The 20,868-nt window shown below is 45.6% G+C and overlaps 1 protein-coding gene across 2 annotated transcripts; it reads left to right on the forward strand.

The window, feature by feature from the left end:
- Positions 1-1,787: 1,787 nt before the first annotated feature.
- LOC122201860 (liprin-alpha-4-like) lies at positions 1,788-19,745 on the forward strand. Of its 2 annotated transcripts, none has more exons than XM_042907821.1 (3): positions 1,788-1,872; positions 3,181-3,275; positions 19,136-19,745. In XM_042907821.1, exons 1-3 carry the CDS (start codon positions 1,824-1,826, stop codon positions 19,292-19,294), a joined length of 303 nt encoding a protein of 100 aa, XP_042763755.1. In that variant the 5' UTR covers positions 1,788-1,823; the 3' UTR covers positions 19,295-19,745. The 2 variants fall into 2 exon arrangements, 1 of the variants encoding a protein (XP_042763755.1); XR_006194349.1 differs by lacking the exon at positions 1,788-1,872 and adding an exon at positions 1,879-2,337.
- The last annotated feature ends 1,123 nt before the right edge of the window (positions 19,746-20,868 follow it).

Below are 20,868 nucleotides of genomic sequence, written 5' to 3' on the forward strand. Positions count from 1 at the left end.
AAAAGGCAACAGATGAAATGGGTGTATTTGCAAATGACTTATCAGACAAGGGCTACTGTCCAAAAACCTATAAAGAACTCACCAAACTCCACATCTGAAAACAATCCAGTCATGAATTGGGCAGAAGATATGAATAGGCACTCTTCTAAAGAAGACCTACAGATCGCCAAGAGACACCTGACAAGAGGCTCCTCATCTGGCTCTCAACACCACTACTCTTCACGGAAATACAAATCAAAACCACACAGAGATTGCACTTCACATCAGACTGGGGGAAATGAAAAAATCAGGATACTATAGATGCTGAAGAGGATGGGGAGAAACAAGAAACCTTTTGCATTGTTGGTGGGAAAGAAAACTGGTGAAGGTTCTCTGGAAAACTGTGGAGATTCCTCACAAAATTAAAAATAAATGTACCCTATGACTCAGCAAAAGCACTGCTAGAATACAGGGGACTCAGGAGTGCTGGGGCATAAGGGACTGGCACACCAATGTTTATAGCAGCATTTTCAACAGTAGACAAATGATGGAAAGAACCTAAATAGCCTTCAACTGATGAATGGATGAAGAAATGGTCGTTTACAAACATAATTGACTAATACGTGGCAATAAAAATGAAATTTGTAGCAAAGTGGATGGAACTGGATGGTGTTCTGCCAAGTGAAATAAGACAGAGAAAGACAGATACAATATGTTTTCATTCGTATTTGGATGCTGAGAAACTTAGACCAGGGGAGAGGGGAAAGGGGGAAAAAATTTACAGAGAGGGAAGGAGTCTTACCGTAAGAGTCTTAAATACTGAGAAAAAGCTGAGGCTTGATGGGGGGTGGGGGAGAGGGGAAAGCGGGTGATGGTCATTGAGGAGAGGATGTGTGGGGATGAGTACTGGGTGTTGAATGGAAACCAATTTGACAATAAATTATATTGAATACAAGAAAAAGGAAAAGATGCTCAAAGTCACTCTTCATCAGAGGACTACAATTAAAATCCACACTGAGATGACCCCTCACACGGGTCAGAGTGTGCCATGTGTGGGCAGTCAGCACTGCTGCTTTGCTTGGGACACAGTGTGTCTTCCAAAAGCGACAAGGGGGGGGGGGAACTCGCTCTTTGGGAAACATGGACAATCAGGAACAATGAGGCTCCACCGTAGCCCAGGGTGTCCCGAACCTGGCCCATCGGGGCTCGTACATGTACATCGGGGCTTGTACATCGGGGCTCGTACATGCTCTGGAGCCGCTCTCGGTGGCCAAGGAAGGGGGTGAGGAATAGGCTTGGAAAGAGCACATATGTGGGTTATGATTGCATGGAAACCCGCCCATGCATCTTTTGGGGGGGTGTTTGGCCTCTTGCCTAGTTTTTTAGACAGTTTTAACAAACGTGAGAGGAAGCTCCAGAGATGTCACACACATTCCTGCCCTCACTGCTGCAAAGTCTCTCCCAGGAGCAGGTATTCGTACAGCCCTCTGAGGCGAGGCCTTTGTTAAAACCCCAAAACTTTGCTGACGTGTGTCCACGCCCAAGGAGCACGGCTGAGATCGGGTTCTCTTCTGACGTTGTACCAGAGTGCGTCCGGGCGGGTGTTTGTTGATGAGTCTCCATCGTTGCAACTTACCACTGGATGGTCTTCCTGCCCTGAGGCAGCTGATTCTGTGTCTGCTGGCCCCACAGCCCATTTGCCAGGCAGAGAGGTGGGCGGGAGGAGAGTGGGCTCCTGAAGGCAGTAGGAAGGCTCGCGAAGGCTCCTGAAGGCTGTAGAAGGCAAGAGAAGTGCTCCCTGAACGTCGCTCTTCTCGCTTGCTAGATAACTTCCAACTACAAGGATGTCACCTTGGGGCTCCTGCTTCTCAGAAGGCGTCCCCATCGAGGCAGGTGAGTTCTGCAGAACACCTCGACACAAGGACTCCCGCAGACGTCACAATGCCAGCCATGAGAAGCCGGGTGGCTCAGGGCCCCCTGGTTCTACTCATGCTGGGACAGCATTTGGCCACCCTCGGGAGAAAGTACAGACTGTCCATGTGGATGCCCACAGGCTCCCATCAGTCATGGTGGCCGCTTTCTGGCGGCGGGTTCGGTGTGTGGGGCGCTCGGGGGACCGTAAGGGCCCTTCTCACTGCAAGAGGCTGCCTCTGGGAGGTTCTCCCGGTGCCTGCCTCAGCCGCTACTGTGGTGTGAGAAGTGTGCCGCCTGCCCACGCCGAGGCTGTCGCAGACCGTCCCGCCTTGTCTGTTACTTGGCCCCACACAGGCTGCACATGTCCTGTCCCCCGAGGCGGCTTTCACGAAAAAAAGTCGACTTAGGCCCTCCAGTCCTGTGGGCCAGGCCCTAGAGAGTTTGGTGAGCTGGGGAAACCCTATAGAAATTGGGAAGTTGAGGAGAAGGGGAGCGTGCCCTTTTTCCCCTGGGTCAGTGTTTCTCAAACTCGGTGGTGTCGGGACATTTGGACATCAGGGGATTATTGAAGGCCCCAGAGAGCCTTCGAGTGTGGGGGTTGTGTCTCTTGATCTCTACTGTGGTGAGGTTAAACCGAGAATTGAAGCGGGCGCCTGGGTGCCTCTCTGTGTTAAGGGTCCTACTCTGGCTCAGGTGATGATCTCACAGTTGATGGTTTAGAGCCCCATGTCGGGCTCTGTACTGCCAGCTGCCAACCTGGACTTGTCTCAGATTCTCTGTGGCCCTCTCCCTCTGCCCCTCCCCTTCACGTGCCCTGCGTCTCTCTCTCTCAAAAACAAACATTAAGGAAACCAAACCAAATCCGAGCATCTCAGATGTGATGAATTCACTTAAAGACAATAAATTAGTACTTATTAACGTACTCATACCTTTCATGGAAAAAATCCGTACATTTTCAGAACAACACTGTGTAGAAGCGTGGCATTTGCTTAGTGCAAGATCTTTATTCTTCCAGCTGCTTCTGCATTCAGTGTCTTGTGGCCAGTGATGTTTAGGAAGGTGATGTGGACTCCCCCAGATGAACAGCTGGAGGCGAGTAGGGTGTGGCGGTAGCTCCTCTGGCGTCTGGATGCTCTTTCCTGACTCCGCACTCAGATGGGTGGGGCTTCCTTGCTTCTCTTGGGGGTTAGCTGCCCGCACAGAGCGGCCTAGTTGTGTGGCACGCGGTGGACGTTTGGAACATCCTAGGCCACTACTTTCAGCTGATCTTCCATATTTTTCACTCAGCGAACACATTCTTGGAACGACCACCTGGATGTGAAGAACTGGAACCTTACCGTGCTTCCTACCTCCTGCTGACTCCCACCGAACGTCCCCCAAAGGTAACCACGGTCTTGACTTTCACCGGCAATTGCTTTGGCTTGTTCGTCGCTTCATGTTGAGCTAACCCTTGAGCGCTGTGTGTGCGCAATGCACCTGCTTTCCTTGTGTGGCTCTGCTCGTCCTCCCTTGCTGTCAAAGGCCTAGTGAGTGAGCACGGAACGGTTTATTCTTCCTCCGGTGGGTGTTCCGGTTTGTGCAGAGGCTGCCTGCAGATCCACATGCATCGTATTGGGTTGCCTTGGAAGAGCAGGTCATGAATGGTGGCGCGTGTGTCTTTTCCCCACGAGCAACAGAGTGAGGGAGCTCCCCGGTGGCTCATCCCTGGTATTGCCTTTTCTCTTGTGTTTGCTCTTTGCTGGGGCTCAGGTGTTGGGAGGTGTGGAGTATTCATGCTGCTCCCGTGGGACCCAGGAAGCAAGTGCTTCTAAGCCACTTGCATATTTCTTTTGTCAAATATTTGCCTTTTGCAAGCCACTTTGTGATAGTTTTGTGTGTTTTTTGTTTTGTCAAAAGAGGTCTTTCTATGAGTGTGGAATATATCTGTGAATGGCAGAATTTTTCATATTCTTGTGTATGTCTGCCTTTCATTCTCCCAGTGTTGCCTTTTGTAAGTTTCTTTTGTTTCTTTCCAGTAGTGTGACCATTTTCACTTTTCTTGCCTTGAACCGGCTAGGGCCTCCAGTACAGTGTTGAAAGGAAGTGGTGAGAGTAGGTGTCCTTGTCTCCTTCCAGATAGTAGAGAGAAGGTTTTCATTATTTTTGTATATATTTTCTAAAGTTTGTTTATTTATTTATTTAGAGCACATGCATGGGAAGGAGACTGAGGGGGGAAAGAGAGGATTCCCAAGAAGAGTCCACACTCTCACCTGAGAGTCTGATGCAGGGCTCAAACCCATGAACCGTGAGATCATGGCCTGAGCTGAATCAAGAGCTGGAAGCTTCACCAACTATAGGCCACTCAGGAACCCAAAGAGTTCAGTATTTTACCACTACATATGACACCAGTGGCGTTACTGGTAGAGTGGTCTATCAAAATTTGAAAATTCTCTATTTTTAATTTTCTAAGATTTAAAAATCATCAATGAAATAATGACTAAATTTTCTGAGAAGTGTTTTGTGCACCTTTTGCAAAAAGAGATTTTCTTTTTAATGTTTTGGCTTAACGTAAAACAACTCTTGACCTTCTAGAATAAGCAGAACCTGTTGTCTCTTTTCATTGGATTCCATTCTCTTTTCATTGGATTCCATTTGTAACTATTGTGCTTCGGATTCTTGCATCTGTATTCGAGAGTAGTGGGTGTTCACTTGCACGCAATTTTGCTGTCTTTCCTGGGGTTTGAGGTTAAGGTCCTGCTGGCCTCCTAAAACGACGTAGGTAGGAGCACTCCTTGTGCTTTCCCAGAAGAATTTTTTTGTATGTTCTTTATTTTTGGGAAAAAGTGATAGGCAAACCTGCTGGTGTTAGGTTTTCCTTGAGAGAAGGGATTTCATGGCAGATTGCTTTTTTAAGTGGAAACAAGATTTTTCCGATTTCCCATATCTTCTATTTTCTAGATAAGGCATTTTGTTTTCGAAGAATTTGCTCAGACTTCCCAAACTTACCAAGAAAAAAGTGCAAACTGGTTTATAATATCCTTCTTATCTGCAGCATATGTTTTGATATTTACTTTAGTAATCCTTGATAGAGGTAAATCGTGCTTTGTCCCTTTCTCAGACAACCAACTTTGGCTTTTTTGATTTCTGACATCTACTCTTTGTTTTCTGTTGCACGGATTTTCTGCCTTTTATTGTTCCATCTATGTGGTGATTTCTGTCCTTTCTTGTAGTTCTAGAAAGACATCCTTCATTTGATTTTTAGCCTTTGTTCTTTTCCAGTATGTGTATTGTATTTGCTTATTGGTGTGTTGATTCATTTTAGAATGAGAGCATGAGCAGGGCAGAGGGGCAGAGGGGGAGAGAGAGAGAGAGAGAGAGAGAGAGAGACAGAGAGAGAATCTCAAGCAGGCTCCTCACTCAGTGAGGAACCTTGCTCGGGGCTCGATCTTGTGGCCATGGGATCAGGCCCTGAGCCAAAATCAATAGTTGGTTGCCGAGGGACTGAGCTATCCCTATGAGTCTCCCTTTAAGCACACTTTTACTGATCTCACAAGTTTTGATAAGCCAAATGTTTATCTTTTATGTGAAACTATTTTCTAACTTTCATTGTGGCATTTTTTTTTTCTTAATTCATCACAATGTTTAGTAGCATAACACCTTGATATTTTGGGATACTTTCTCGTTCTCTCTGTGCGGATTTCTAGCTTAATTCCATGAAGTTATCTGTCTCAGTGTTTTGGTGTGGTTATAACAAAATACCATAGACTGGCTGCCTAATAAGCAGAAGAAGCTTCTTTCTTATAGTTGAGGAGACTGGGAAGTTCTCAAGGTCAAGGCGTCTGCAGATTCAGAGTCAGGTGAGAGTCAGCTTCCTGGTTCATCAACAGCTTGCTTCTCCATGTCCTCCTGTGGTGGCAAGGGTGACAGTGCTCTCTCAGCCGCCCATGACTGGTCATCACCGGAAGTCTCCCTGTCTTCATACCATCACTTTGGAAGTGATGAATTTTGGGGGAAATTGAACTCTTCATTGAATGCAAGCCCTAAATATGCCCTGCAGTATTTCAGTCCTTTGAGATGAGATGACTTTCCTAGTGTCCTAGCATATATGAGTTTTCATGAACTGTTCTTTGGTCACGTGAAAAAAATATTTATCGGTAAGATATGCAGTATTTCTATATTTATAGGTTAGATGAAGTTTGTTAATGACAGAATTCAGATTTTAGTAACAACTTTAAATCAAGTAAGTAATAGACGAGAATGAGTTTAATACTACTAACATATCACAGTGTTTAGCTACTGTGAGAAAAAACTAATGAAAGATTTTGCATTCTCTTTTATGTTTTCTTTAAAATGTGGTGTGCATTTTATACTTTCTATACATCGCAGTTTGGAGGAGCCTCATTTCAAGTACTTATAATAAAGTACGTGACTGCATTTTGGACAGCCCCGTCCCACTCCCTTGATTTTCCTGTTGTTGTCAGTTCTGTCCGATACTGAGAGATGTTATTTCGAGTCTCCCATCGTGCTTATGGATGTGGCCCTTTTCTATATTTGTCAATTTTTCTGCAGTTTGACATTGCGTTATCAGTTATATGCAAATTAGTCTTGTTTTCTTGGAAGATGGAATTTTAATCGCAAATTGTTCCTCTTTTTCTCTAGTAGAGCTTTTTGCTATAGAGGGTATTTTATTGGAGGGTCCCAGTGGCCACATCAGTTTTCTGTTTGGTAGGATTTGCCTGGCGATCTTTTACTTCCACCTGTCAGTGATCATTCGTTTTAAGGTGTAACTTTGTGACCAGTGAATGCTTAGTTTCCTTTTAATGAATTTGATAGTCAATCTTTTGCTTGGAGTATTTGAGTACGTGTGACTGCTATGTTGGTTTACACCTACCATATTACTAGTTTCTTCCTGGTCCCACCTGTTATTTGTTCTTTTGGCCTCTGACCTTCCATTAGAAATATAAGGGATTTTTATCAACTGATGAATGGATAAAGAAATTGTGGTTTATATACACAATGGAATACTACGTGGCAATCAGAAAAAATGAAATATGGCCTTTTGTAGCAACGTGGATGGAACTGGAGAGTGTTATGCTAAGTGAAATAAGCCATACAGAGAAAGACAGATACCATATGGTTTCACTCTTATGTGGATCCTGAGAAACGTAACAGAAGCCCATGGTGGAGGGAAAGGAAAAAAAAAAAAAAAGGTTAGAGTGGGGGAGAAAGACAAAGCATAAGAGACTGTTAAAAAATGAGAACAAACAGAGGGTTGATGGGGGGTGGGAGGGAAGGGAGGGTGGGTGATGGGTATTGAGGAGGGCACCTTTTGGGATGAGCACGGGGTGTTGTATGGAAATCAATTTGACCATAAATTTCATATATTAAAAAAAAGAAATATGAGGGATTTTTGAAATGTACACGTATCTGGTAGGTAATTGGAATATATTTCTAGAGGCTGGTGCATTTTAAACTGACCCCCGCCTGATTCAGGACTTGGACTGCTTCCTTGACACTGCCGTCTCATTTTTCTTTTCTTTTTTTTTTAATATTTATTGGTTTTTTGAGAGAGACATAAAAAAGTGGGGGAGGGGCTAGAGAAATGGAGACACAGAATCTGAAGCAGGTTCCAGGCTCTGAACCATCAGCACAGAACCTGACACGGGGTTCCAACTCACAAACCGTGAGATCGTGACCTGAGCCAAAGTCGGACATTCAACTGACTGAGTTAACCAGGTGCCCCTGCTGTTTCCTTTGACACTTGAACCACGGTGAACACTTTCACCTTTTTTTCGGTAAAATTTTAAAGTTTTAGATAGATTTTGGCGTAGTTGTCATTGTTTTGTGTCTTTAATGATTGTTAAGATTTGTTCTCATAGCCTTTCTGTTGGGACGCTGTTCTGGAAGCCTTGATTTTTCCTATATCTGTCAGAGACTAGGTTTCTTTTCTTTAACGACGTGTTTTAATATTGTTTTTAGTTCGTTTGTGTAGTTGATTCCTAATCTTAGTTTTTTGTTTGTTTTTTCTCTTTTTGCTTTTGTTTTGCCTGGAAAATATCTTTACCTTGTCTTCACTTTGAAGGTTTTTATTAGGTAAAGACTTCCAGGTTGGTGGTTATTTTCATTCAACAATTTCTAGATGACAATCCATCATCTGGCTTCATTTGCTTTCTGGAAACGTGAGCTGGTAGTCTTGTCCCATGGAAGGCGGTATCTTTTACCTCTCATGACTGTTAACATCTTTTTGCCTCAGGCATTCTTTGTGGAGTCATTGTCATGGTTCTTTTAGGAGTTTTGGAAAGTTTTGATTCTTTGTAGGGATCTGGTAACCCCCATTCTGTGTTTTCTCTACTTTGAAGGTTCTCATTGGACCCTTCAACCATATTTTGTGTGTCTTTTGGGTTTCTCTATTGATTTTTTCTCTGTGTATGGTCTAGATAAATTTTTACATACTTATCTTCCAGTTCACTGTGGCTCTCTTCACTTGTGTTTAGTCTGATATTAAGCCCACATAGTTCTTAATCTTACTAAAATTTTTTTTTTTACTCTTATTTATGTTGGAAAGACAGAATTTGAGCAAGGGAAGAACAGAGAGCTAGACACAGATACCGAAGCAAGTTCTAGGCTCTGAGCACTCAGCACAGAGTCCAACGCGGGGCTCAAACTCCCGAATCACGAGATCACGACCTGACCTGAAGTCAGATGCTTAACCAAATGAGCCATCCAGGCGCCTAGAGTTCTTAGTTTTAGCTCTGATAATTTTTAGGTTTAGAATCTGTTTTGATTCTCTGAAAATTTCCCATTTGTCAAGTAGGCTTGTTGGACAGTTGACCTTTGCATCCCGTATTTCCAGTCGGTGTGTCTCCCTTTGGTCTCTTTCTGTTCTTTCTTCTTTTCGTCTATAGGATGTAAAACCTTGTTTTTTAAAATGTTTATTTATTTATTTTTCAGAAAGAGAGTGAGAGTACGCGTCGGGGTAGAGGATGGGAGGGGAGCGTAGAGACTCTTGAGAGGCTCCATTCTATCAGTAGAGAGACCAACACAGGGCTCACACTCACAAACCTGGGTCGAAACCAAATTTTGGTCACCTAAACGAGTAACCTGAGCTATCCTCGTGCCTTTCCCTGTTTTTTTTTTTCTTTTTTATTAAAATATATTTTTTTAATATTATTTATTTTGAGAGAGAGGTAGAGACAAATCTTGAGCATGGGAGATGGAGACAAACAGGGAGACACAGAATCCAAAGCAGGCTCCATGCTTTTCAATGTCAGCACAGAGTCCGACACGGGAATCAAATCATAAAACCGTGAAATCATGACCCGAACCAAAGTGGGATGATTAACCGACTGAGCCACCGAGGCATCCCTTTTCTTTTTTCTTTTCTTTCTTTTGTTTCTTTTTTTCATTTCTTTTCATTTATTCTTTTTCTTTTCTCAATTTCTTTTTTAAATTTTGTGTTGGACATTATGGAGAAGCATAGAGGCTCTTCGTGTGCTTGCTTTTCTTCAGCCTTTCATCCCACACACACTGAGTGTGATGGTTATTGAGCTCAGTCAGGCCTGAATGACTTGTCACCGGTCCTCTGTCTTTGTAAGGTTCAGTGTGAGCGGGGCTCAAAATGTTCACCACCCCCGTGTAGTCCTCCAGGATGTCCATCTCGAGGCCTGGAGTGTCTTCCAGGACCCCTCTTTGGGGCTTGGTCCAAAAGCCCAGGTATTTTCTCCGCAGCACAATGAGATTATTGAAGGCTCAGCTTCTCAGGCAGTGTTTGCCGAGTGCCGGGGTAATTTTCTGTACCTCCCTGTGCTGTACAGTGTTGGTTATCAGTGATTTTCTGCTTGTCTGTTTTGTTTCCTTTCCTGCTCATTGGTATATTGCCTCAAATCCCTGAAGAAATTCAGAATCCTCACATGTCTTGAGGGAGAGAGAGGACTCTGAACATTAGTGTTGGCTCAGCGGGCTTCCCTTTTGTTGGGGTCTCATTCCTTCCAGTTGTGACTACCTCAGTGTCTCCTTGATGCCTTCCTTCAAACATGCTTCAGATTGAAATCATCTTTCCCAGTTCATGACAGGTTGACTAACAGAATATTCACAAGTATAAGAGCAGGCGGGGAAGAAAGAGAAGTCATAGTAAACATTTTGCTCAACAGCATTTGTTGCAGGAGAAAACGAAACCCTGTAATCCTTGCCTAGTACCCGTCGTTCTAAAATGGTCAGTTTGCTCATCCTCAGCCAGCGTCCATTGAGTGGTGATGTTGTGTCTCAGGCCCCCCCACCCCACCGCCGCTGCCTTCCTCCCCTTTCATGTGCTTGCCCAGGGCAAGCATTGCAGTGACGGGCTGGATGTGGCAAAGCAGGACGAGGAGGTGGATGGGGTGACACTTATTCTGTGAGTGTTTGATCAGTTTTGGCTTTTTAAAAATTTTTTTGGTAATATTTATTTACTTTTGAGAGAGAGGAAGTACGGACAAAAGGGCAGAGGAAGGGAGACCCAGAAACTGAAGCAGAATCGGGATGAATTGCCCCTCAACTGTACAGTGCAACCCCGACAACAAGGGTTTCTGGGTTGGTGCACCTGCATCATCTGCACAGACACAACTAGGCACCCTTGTTGAGCCCCTTTATGACCCTGCACCATTGTGGTAGTTGGGATCTGGCATCTGTGTTCCTCGGAGTCGAAGGTGGAGGCACATCTGAGTTTATCTGAAAGAATGATGCAGTTAGGAGGAATTGCTTACTTGCGCACTGCCGTTCAGGAAAGGCTTTTTCTGGAGAGGTCCATCAGCATCTGAGTCTAACAGAACATTCTCCAAGCAGTCTCTGGGGCCAAAAGCCAGAATCAAGGAGAAACGTGGCTTTGTTTTAAGCTATGGAAGGGGAAGTGGAGTCAAGTGAGGCACCAGGCCGCTGGTGTTGGGCAGAAACTTTCCCGTAAGGAATTTGGTATTCAGAGAAGGGCCTTGGGTCATTGTGTCCTCAGGGGAAAGGACTGACATGATGTTAAAATTTTTAAAAGCTGGTGCTGTTACTGTGTGGATAGTGTGTTGGGGGGTGACACGACTGGAAGCAGGGTAGACGCCATTGGGTAGTGTGGCTCCTATTGTGTGGGTTGAGCTATAAGATTCGTGCTTTAGGCAACAGGTACAACCGCCTCATATCACCCATCACATAAAGCACAGGACAGTTTGTGTCTTTATACCCTACACAGAACTACGTAATATTGAAAAGCAATGTGTGTAATAGTTACCTGGGTGAGTACAAGGCGTACACTAAAGTGTTCACCTGTTTATTGAGTGCATGGCAGGTACTGTTCTAGGTGCTGAACACTATGTGCTGCAGGTACCTCACCCAAAGACGTATGTGGTTATACGGAGAGCAATAGAAGGGCATGGGAGTGTGTGGTTTGGTGGAATAGGGGGAACGTGTGCACAGTGCTGCTGCAGGATGGCTGATTTTGTCACGAGTCTGAGTCACTCAGAATCGGGGAGGAGATTCTTCTTGGGAGGTTCGGCTGCCCTGAATTCTTCTTCATCCACCCCCCTCTGTCTCTTGGACACCTTTCCGACCGCCTCATAGTGAAGCTCCATCTGGGTGGGTTGTCGGCTCTTTGAGTTCCACATGGGCCACAAATCTGCAAACATCTCTGCCTCCTCTTGTGAACGTAGCAGCTTGCTACCTGGTCCGGTGGTCAGAAGCCAGGGAGATGGCTTTGCCTCTTTCCTGCTCTTCCCTCTCCCTGCTGGTCCCTGGGTACTCTGTCATGGAGCTTGCATGTCTCAGAGGCCATGTGTGAGGTCCCTGGAGATCTGTACCCTGTCTTCACTTGGGTGGACTCGTGGAGGGACCGAGTCCTGCAGTCCTCCCTGCACCTGCCCCACTCGCCTCTCAGCAGCTTGGCTGTGTTGGGAGCGCCTCCCGCTGTGCAGAGATGCCGACATCCTGCCCCATCCGTGTACAATACGCCACGATCTCTGAGAAGACGGCCTTTCTTCTGAAACTGTGTCCTGCCTGTTGGCCCTTTGTGCTGGCTTTTGCTGAGCAACTTAGTAACTAACTCTTTTGGGGAAACAGGTTTGCTTTGTGTACAAGGAACCTCCAAATTACTCCTATTCTGTTCCTGGGTGGCTCAGTCGGTTAAACAGCCAACTTCAGCTCGGGTCATGAACTTTGTGTTGGCGAGGTAACCCCCGAGTCTGGCTCTGTGCTAACAACACAGAGCCTGGAGTCTGCTTTGAATTCCTTGTCTCCTTCTCACTCCGCCCCTCCCTTGCTGCTCTTTGTCTCTGTCTCTAAGAAATAAAGAATAACATTTAAAAAATTAAAATAAAAAAATTCTATTTTACTTTTTTCTGTTGACGATGGTAGTGCTTTCTCCATTTTTCCCCACGGATGACTACACAACTGATCCTAGAAAAACTTGGTTCTCGGTTTTAAATCCTGCCCACAATTGAAAATCCATGTATAACTTCCTCACCAGAAATCTTAAGTGTTCAAACTCTCCTGTTGTCCAGAAACCTTAGTAGAAACACAAAAATTTCATTAACATTTGTATGTTTTATGTCATATATACCATATTCTCCGAGTCGAGGAAGCTATGGAAACAGTTACATAGAAAACAGGTTCACAGCTCTGTGCTGTATTCATACCTAAGTTTTTTCTCCGTTTTGTTTCTAGGATAAATTGTCTACCAGAACTCGCATCAGTGTTGGCTTAGGTTACACACTAAGCTGTTTTTAAGTGTATCTCCAGAACTAGTCATCAGAAATGGAGGAATTAGAAAGATTCCTGTATACTTACATTGTTACATGCGTAACCATGCATTAACATTCAAGAGTGACTACTTCATCATGATTGCTTAATGTAATCAGTACGCTTGCTACCTCATGGCCTAGGAGATACAGGGGTGAATGAATTGTTATAAAGCTTTTCTAGCCTGCATTTTACAGCCATATTCCTAATAGAGTCTGAACACATTGTTGCATTACCAAAAAGGCCTGTGAGAGTAGGCTGAGAGGCATTTTCTCCAGGCAGGTACAGAGACAGGCATGCTACAAGGTAATGTCATTTTTTGAAAGACTACTTATGGAAAACACATTATTCGTTTTATATCAGATCTTATGTCCCTTATGTCCGTGTGTGGGTAAGTTGTCCAAGTGCACAAAAGTCTCACACACGATGTTCCTGCTGAAAAACCCTTAGGTGGTAGTGACACACGTGCGTCTCGGGTGGACTGGCTGCATGCTCCCTCGATTTTCACGCACAGACGTGTGCATGGCAGGTGAAGAGATTCACTGAGCTCCTTGGTAAGGATTTGCTGTCTGGAAAGTGAGGGTGGGTCTCACAAATGTCCTGATGTGCAGACCTGCATGGGGTGGGGAGGACCCGCTGGATGGGGCAATTTTGGGTCTCGGGGCCTGGCTGTATGTGGTGGATGCGGGCAATGTCTTTGCAACTTTTCAGGAGGGCCTTCCTGGCTCAAGTCTCCATAGACGGCTGGCTGGCTTTAGTCCCAGCGCCCTTGTCATGGAATGGTCCATGTGGGAGAGTAGCTGAGACTCTGCCGGATCACATCTGGTGGCAGCAGGCTTTCCAGCGATGGCACTTCCATTCAGCTTTCCTCGACCTCTGGGTTTTTCACCAGATCTCCTCTCTGTGCTGTCTTCTGTGACATCCTCTGGGTTTTTCTCTGCACTCGACCTTCTTTAGGATACACATTTTGAATCTCTGCATCCCCCAAACCTTTTTCGTATTTTTTTTTTTTTTTTACCATAATCAGAGTCTCATTCTTGAGTTTCCAGATAGGCTGTGACATAGGTCCTGTGACCACGTCATTTGGACAGTTTTCTGTAGCAGGGATTTCTTTATTGTGTTGGCCTTGACGGAGTTTATAAAAACATCCCTCGGAATCTTCCTTTCATATATTTCATCTGAGGTTGTTCTCTTTGGTAGCAATGACCGTCCTTCTTGTAAATGGCATTTGTCATGAGCTTCACCTGTCCTCGTGGCCCCTTCTCCGCTGGTGTACTTAGACTTGCTGCCCTCCAGAGCGAGTGAGCTGCCAAGACACGTTTGATGGTGACCCGTGGGGTTCTGGGTGGCCAGGACATTGTCCAGTGTCAGTGGAAATTTAAAGGACAGTCCCTTGCTTTCAGCGTACTTCCTGAGTTGAGGGACAGAGCCGGGATGGAACTGGTCCAGGGAAAGGGCTCTGGTTGTGCAGCCAGACCACTGGCCACTGGCACTTGTTGCCTTCAGGACCCTGGGGTGAGCTTCCTACACAGGGCCAGTCGCCCTGATCATACCCAGCCTGTGTCCGCTCAGACGGTAGCTGCTTCACCCCTTCCTACCCAACATCATTGTGCTCACTTGTCTTTTTCGTGAATAAATGTCCTTTGTGGCAATTTCCCCCCGACAGGGCACCTCCTTCTGCATGAAAAACCTGTGCAGGCAGCCATGGTCTCCTCAACTGATTTTCTTGGGTTTTTCACTGTTTGTGTTGGAGTGGTTGACATGTGGTGGACTGTAGTCCCTTCTTCTCTGCAATCACCTCTTGGGCGTCTGGGAAACCGTGTACTTCCTCTTCGTGGTAGAAGCTGCTCTTCCTATCCGTCTTGACCATTCTAAAAGCCAAACCCCTTTCTAAAATCACCAAGCTATCCTGTGCCTGCATTGAAATATTCCAGTTTTTGGTCATTCCCTTCCTTCTGCCTTAACTTGTGATGTCAGGACTTGTCTTTCCGTTTGAGTCGAGATTGCACGTGTGCCCGTCTCATAACATTAGTACCCCCATAGAGATGCCACATCTTCAACATGAGACAAAAAGATGTCTCACAAAAAGCCCCAGGTTTTTCAGGTGCTGGGATAGCCGCAGCGAGAGCTTCGAGAATTTCCCTTTCTTTCACGCTGGCCGGCTGGCAGCTGCAGCTGTGGGCCTCAGTACATGTCAGGCCATTCAGCCTTTTCTTGTCATAACATGATTCTTCTCTGCATCTCGGGAGCACGTCCAGCATCCTTACGGACACATCAGACGGGTCCCGGGGTGTAATCCATGGTTCATGGTATTACGCTTAACACGGTGACAATTACCCAGGAACCATGAGATATCACGTTTCCTGTGGTGCTTGATTTACTGGAGAAATGAAGGGCTTACCAAGAGCTGATTAGCAGATTCGTGCAACACTTGACGTGACCTCAATAGCAACAGGAGGTGGTGCACACTTTCCCCAGAGGACAGCGTCTGCTACAGCTCATTTTATGCGATTAGGACTTAATCCTGAATTTCCACTTTTGTTTGCCTTTCTCTTGACTGCAAATGGCATCTTGTGGGTATTGTCTGTTTCAATGCACAAGTTTTGGTAAGTTTTATCTTGTTAGTTTTTTATATGTTTTCGGGTATGAAATGCTATAATAGCCTAGTATCTGCGTATATTTCATGGATTCAGACCTCCCTTTTAGTTACTATTTTTTGATATTTCGAAGCTGCTCAGCTCATCTGCCAGCCTTTCCAAATGTCACACATCTCCAGAAAAGTTTCCAATGAATTTATTGGAACAATATCTCCACATGGAAATGGGTTTGCACAGTTCTACATCAAGGGTCAGAAAGGCTTCTGTGGGTTCACCTTGTCAAGTCAGATTTCAAGGAACGTGTTCAGTTCTGTGGCAAAATTCCCATTGATTTGTAAAGGGTTAATTTATGAAGGACCTTGAAGAATGTCACCTGTTTATACACAGATTTTCTAGAATTGCCGAAGTCAACCACTCTTTATTTGGAATTTCAGTTAAGTGAAACTTTATTCCATTTGTCCTATAGCGAAAAAAACCTCTGGGGCGCCTGGGTGGCTCAGGAAGTTAAGCGTCTGACTCTTGGTTTCAGCTCAGTTCATGATGTCATGGCTCACGGATTGAGCCTTGCATCAGTCTCTGCGCTCGATTGACTGGAGAGTGTGCGTACACCTCCTTGGAGCCCACATGTATGCCATGTCCTGGGTGGGCGCACAGTATTGACGGAAGAAAAACCCCACGCGGTGTTGTAGGCCCTGGCATCTCTCAGAAATCCTTCTGCCAGAAAGTTTCCTGCTTGACTAAGGAAATAAGTCTTAAACTCTTCCTTTCGTCGAGTCGTACTATCATTTTTGAAGAGTCCATTCTGTATGGTTGACTTTGAGCCAGTTATTCAGGCTGTCAGCAGCTTTTGAGTCCCGGTGCCTTTCCCCATTGCCGCTCCACAAACCTGCTTGCCAGACGAGGCCAGAGGCTGGGAGTGGGCAACAGCAGATTTCCTCTGTCATAGACCTGCAAGGCACCTGAAAATATCTCTGTCCCATTGAGTCTCAGTTCCTACAAAAATCCCTGGAACTCCTGTGATTGGTGAGGAAGGGACTTATGTGTGTGTGCTACTTGAAGGTTGTGGGTGATTGGAGTAGGGTGAGTGGACTCTGGAGAACCACGGAAGCCAGGTGCGCTCTGGCTAACGACCCCCTCTGTTTCTCCACTTTTATCCCGTTTCCAACCCCAGGAGTTTGCAGGACTCACTGATGAGCTCACCATCTGCAAGGAGGAGCTCTTACAGAGAGAGGAAACCACAGAAATGAAGGCAGAGAGAAATAAGACCAGGGTCAGTAGGCGCCGTGCCAGTGTATTTACACACAGGACACCATTCTCTCCCTTGGTCCACATGTCCCAGTGGAGTTGGATGGGACCCATTTTTCTCAGACCTTGTTTGATCTGTGAGGAAAAGTAAGGCTATTTTAACACAATTGCTTGGGCAGCTCCCTACCTCGGAATTGAATTTAAAGGATTCAGACTTGGTTTTGCATTTGGTGAACTTAAGGCCCGGAATTGAAAGTGTTCTTGAAACACGGATTCTTTTTGCCTCTCCCGCTAGCTGCTGCTAGAACATTTGGAGTTCCTTGTCTCCAGGCACGAGAGATCTCTCCGGATGACGGTGGTGAGGCAACAGGCGAAGTCTCAGGCTGGCCTGTCCAGTTAGCCGGAGATGCTCATGGCCCTGAATTCTATGTTCAGGAGCCACAAAACGGAGGAAGAAACGGTGTGACTAGCCACAGCGGTTCTTGACTTGTGCACATGATGTGTGTGATCAGGCACACATTGCGTGTTTGTGTAACTGGAGTTTCCTTTTAAGCTTCTTGAATTCTTGTCAGACCTCTATGGTTAAAAAACAGCGGTTGGTGGAAATGTTGTGCATATCGATTGGCTGGTACAAATTTCATAGTGTACTTTTTTTTCCGGGGAAGTTTTCTCTCCAATGTAAAATTGAAAGCTGTTAACAAGCAACTGTGTGAAAAAAAGCAAGCGAGAAAGAGCTTACCAGTATTCCCTCATGTTATATGAGGCGAAGGGGACCTTAGGGTAACTCTACAGTAAAGACTAACGAAAGTCTTCTGAGAGCAAACTCAATCCCTTTGTTTCCAAGTGAGGAGCAGTTACATGTGGCACAAAGGGGTATAGTTTCGTTGAAGATATAAGGGCCACATTCAGAGTTCAGCTCCAGATGTCATCACAGGATTTGATTGGAGGGGTTTCTTTTTTTCCCTTGTTTTTTTAAACAAGACTAGCGGTGGGGCCCGTCCCTTGTTTCCCTTTCTGGCTTTCAAAGGTGAAGAGCTAGAGGAAAGAGCGCCTGGCTCTCCTCTCCAGTCTCGTGGTCAAGCTGGAAGAGAACCTAGACACCTCAGGGAAGGACCTCTTCATTTCTGAAGAAAAGAACACCAAGTTGCAGCGAGATGTCCGTGAAGTCGGTGGCATTTGAAATGGCCACGCCGTCATCGAGCTAAACGTGGGGTGTTTTGTTCGGTCTTTGCCCAGTGTGTCCTTCATTTCCCACGGGTTTGAACTTGTGGAGTTTGACAGAAGTAGCAGCAGAACGGAACGTTACTCCGGGGCTTGGGCGGGCCGTCTCTCCATCTGCGTGGTTGAATCTGTCCTCCCTGGGCTCTCCCCTGCTGAGGCCTGGGGGGCAGGTGGCGGAGTGCCATCGGGTGTGGAGTGTGGGCCATCTGAGCTTGGCCCATGCCGTGCTCTCGGTCCGTGTTGGGAACACACTCGGCACGTAGGAACCAGCGTGTTGGTCTCAACTCGCTTACGGGGGCACGACCGTGAGAGGGCGGCTCTGCCGAGGGGCCGTCACGCCTGCCTCTGCCGCCCTGCCCTCCTCCCAGGGGTTCCGTGCTCCTGGTCGTGGCGGTCAGAGTGAGCGAGGGGCAGCCCGCTGGTCCTGGTGTAAGGTCATGGAGGAGTGCGGCCGCTTCTGCACGTGTGGTCGTCGATGGGAATCTGATCATTGTCACAGAAACTAGTAAGGGTAGGATGGTTTCCCTGTGCCTCCTCCTGTCACTGTGAGCTGCCCTTTGTGGACAGTCCCCGCACACCTCACCCCCAGCCCAGCAATGCCAACTCAGGAAGACCGTCTCAGACCCTCGTGTATGTACACATGCAGTCTGTTTAGTACCTTAGTGTAGGTGAGGTCATGTAAGAATTGAAAACAAAAGTATTTGCAGAAATTATATAACCCTTTCAGTGGAGTTGTTTGGCCAAGATGGGTGGAAACCCCGCAGCTGAGTTCAATATGCGGAGAATTCAATCATTTCTTAAGACTCATCACTTTCACTCTTGAGACTGCTGACATAAATTGCCTAGTAAACAGAAGGCTGGAAGAGGAATCTTTCGGGTGGTGGACAAGAAAAGCAGGGCAGAATGTTCTTGTTCCATTTGCAGTGTCAGATACCATGTGATACAGTTTTGTTACAGGCTAAGCTACAGATGACTACCAATTATATGAAAGGTTGAGTTTGGTTTCCATTTGTTAACACCACTGCTTCAACTTTGTGGTAATTGGGTGAGATTTCATCCACCCTTTTCCCGGAAAAATGATGGTTGTCTTCTGGTGTGTGCCTCCAGATGGAAGGCCCTGTACTGTGGAAACCTCACTTGTGTCCGGAGGCAACGAGGGAGGAGATTTTATGTCCGGGAGATTATATTATTCGTTTGTCTTTGAACACATCGGAAAGAATAAGCCTGGTTAACTGAGTGGTCAAAATCCCAAGCAGCTTCCGCATTGTCTGCGCTGAGCCTTACACGGGGCCCCAACTCACAAAGCGTCACCGGCTGAGCCACCCAGGTGCCCCGAGGATGCTACTTTTCTCTTTGGAAATTAGGATTTCACCCTGTTTTTCTGTCTGGAGTATATTAATGTGTCGTACACTAATTCTTTCCCTGTCTTTCCTCTGAAATACCTGCTGTAGGCCATGGCCCAGAAGGAAGACATGCAACAGAGGATCACTACCTTTGAGAAGCACTGTCTCAGGGCACAGCATGAAGCCACTTGCCTGCACGACCTCAAGGATAAACTTGAAAACGAGATCGCAAAGAAACGCTCTCTGCATCATCGTTGGTTGCATTGAACTTCATTCCTCTTTTGTTAATTACAAATGAAGTTAAGGACCTAGTCTCAGTGTAAAATTTTCAGGATGTTAAAATCTTGTGTTGAAAAACGGGGTTACTTCAACGTCATGGGAATCTTTCAGATGTTATGTAAGCATGTTATGTTGCTACCCTCATTGATTCCTTCTTATGTGTTAACTGCACGTTACACTTTTGCTTGTTAGCACTCTTTCCAAAAGAGCGGTGAGGGGCCAGGAATTTGTAGGCAGCCGACCGTTTTGGTTAGTACTTGAGATCGGGGAGAATATCAGGTGCAGAAGCATAGTCTGGCTTGAGGATGCAAGACCCTGTCTTTTGGGAAGCCGCACGTCTCTTCCTTGGTTGTCTCAAGTCATCCGGCAGTAAAAAGGAAAACCTCATCCAGCTTCTTGGAAACAAAGTTTGCCTGGTGTGTTTATAAAATGTGTCAGTAGACACAAAATGACAATAAAAGTGAAATATTAGGAAGCCATTAAAATGACATTCAGGAATGCTGTTTGAGAGCACGTAAGGTGTTCCAAATCATGACTGTAAAAGGCAGATCGTGAAATACGATGTATACAGCAAGTAATTTATTTATTTGAGGGTTTTAAGGCATGATATCCGGTGAGTATACACACGCAAAGCTAAACTCAAACAGAAGGAAGAATTTTGTGGGATTAAATGTTAACCTTGCAAGAACCTCACCTTATACATAATTTTTAAAAGGACTTTAGATATTTTTAATGTTTATTTATTTTTGAGAGAGGGAGCGACCGAGCGAGAGCATGATCAGGGGAGGCCAGAGAAGGAGGGAGGGACACACAGAATCCAAAACGTACTCGAGGTTCTGAGCTGTCAACACAGAGCCCGAGGCGGGGCTTGAACCCATGAGCTATGAGATTATAACCTAGGCCGAAGGTGAAACCTTAACTGACTGAGCCACCTCGGAGTCCCTAAAAGTCCTTTAACAAAAAAATCTCTTGTCTAAATTTTCCAGGTTGAATTATTTTTCAAGAGTGAGAGTGTTTTTGTAGAGTAACCATACACTTGCAAAAATAACTCCTCTGGCATCAGGCATGCTCTCCGAACCTCTGTGCTGGCCGTTGTGCCCACCTCAGAATGCCCTATGTAGTGAGCCCTAAGACAAGAGTCTATAATTATGTAAGACTGGACCTTTCTCTCGTTAACTTGTCAGGAAGAACGAGAAAGCTCCTCCAGAAGATGGGTTTTCTTTAATTTGTGGGAATTTTGTCTTTTAAAAGACTTCTCTGAAGATACTGAAGCAGAGCAAATACTTTGGCAAGACAAGTTTTGCACAGTGAAATGAGGCCCAAGGCCATGGGTGACTCCTTGTAGAAAGGAAATGTTTATTCTGAAACACCTACCAAAAACATTGGCTTCGGTCAGAACTTACAATAGATCTTTGCATTGAGAATTTGTTTCACTTTATTCAAAATGGAAAAGGAGAGAGAACTTGCTACATTTTGATGCTTTGTTTTCATTTCCTAGACTGCAGATCAAAACCGCCAGTTGCAAGAGACCCTGGAGTTGGTGGAGCAGAAGCTGCAACAGA

The sequence above is a fragment of the Panthera leo genome, chromosome D2 (genome assembly GCF_018350215.1).
Source record: "Panthera leo isolate Ple1 chromosome D2, P.leo_Ple1_pat1.1, whole genome shotgun sequence".
Classification (NCBI taxonomy): Eukaryota; Metazoa; Chordata; class Mammalia; order Carnivora; family Felidae; genus Panthera; species Panthera leo.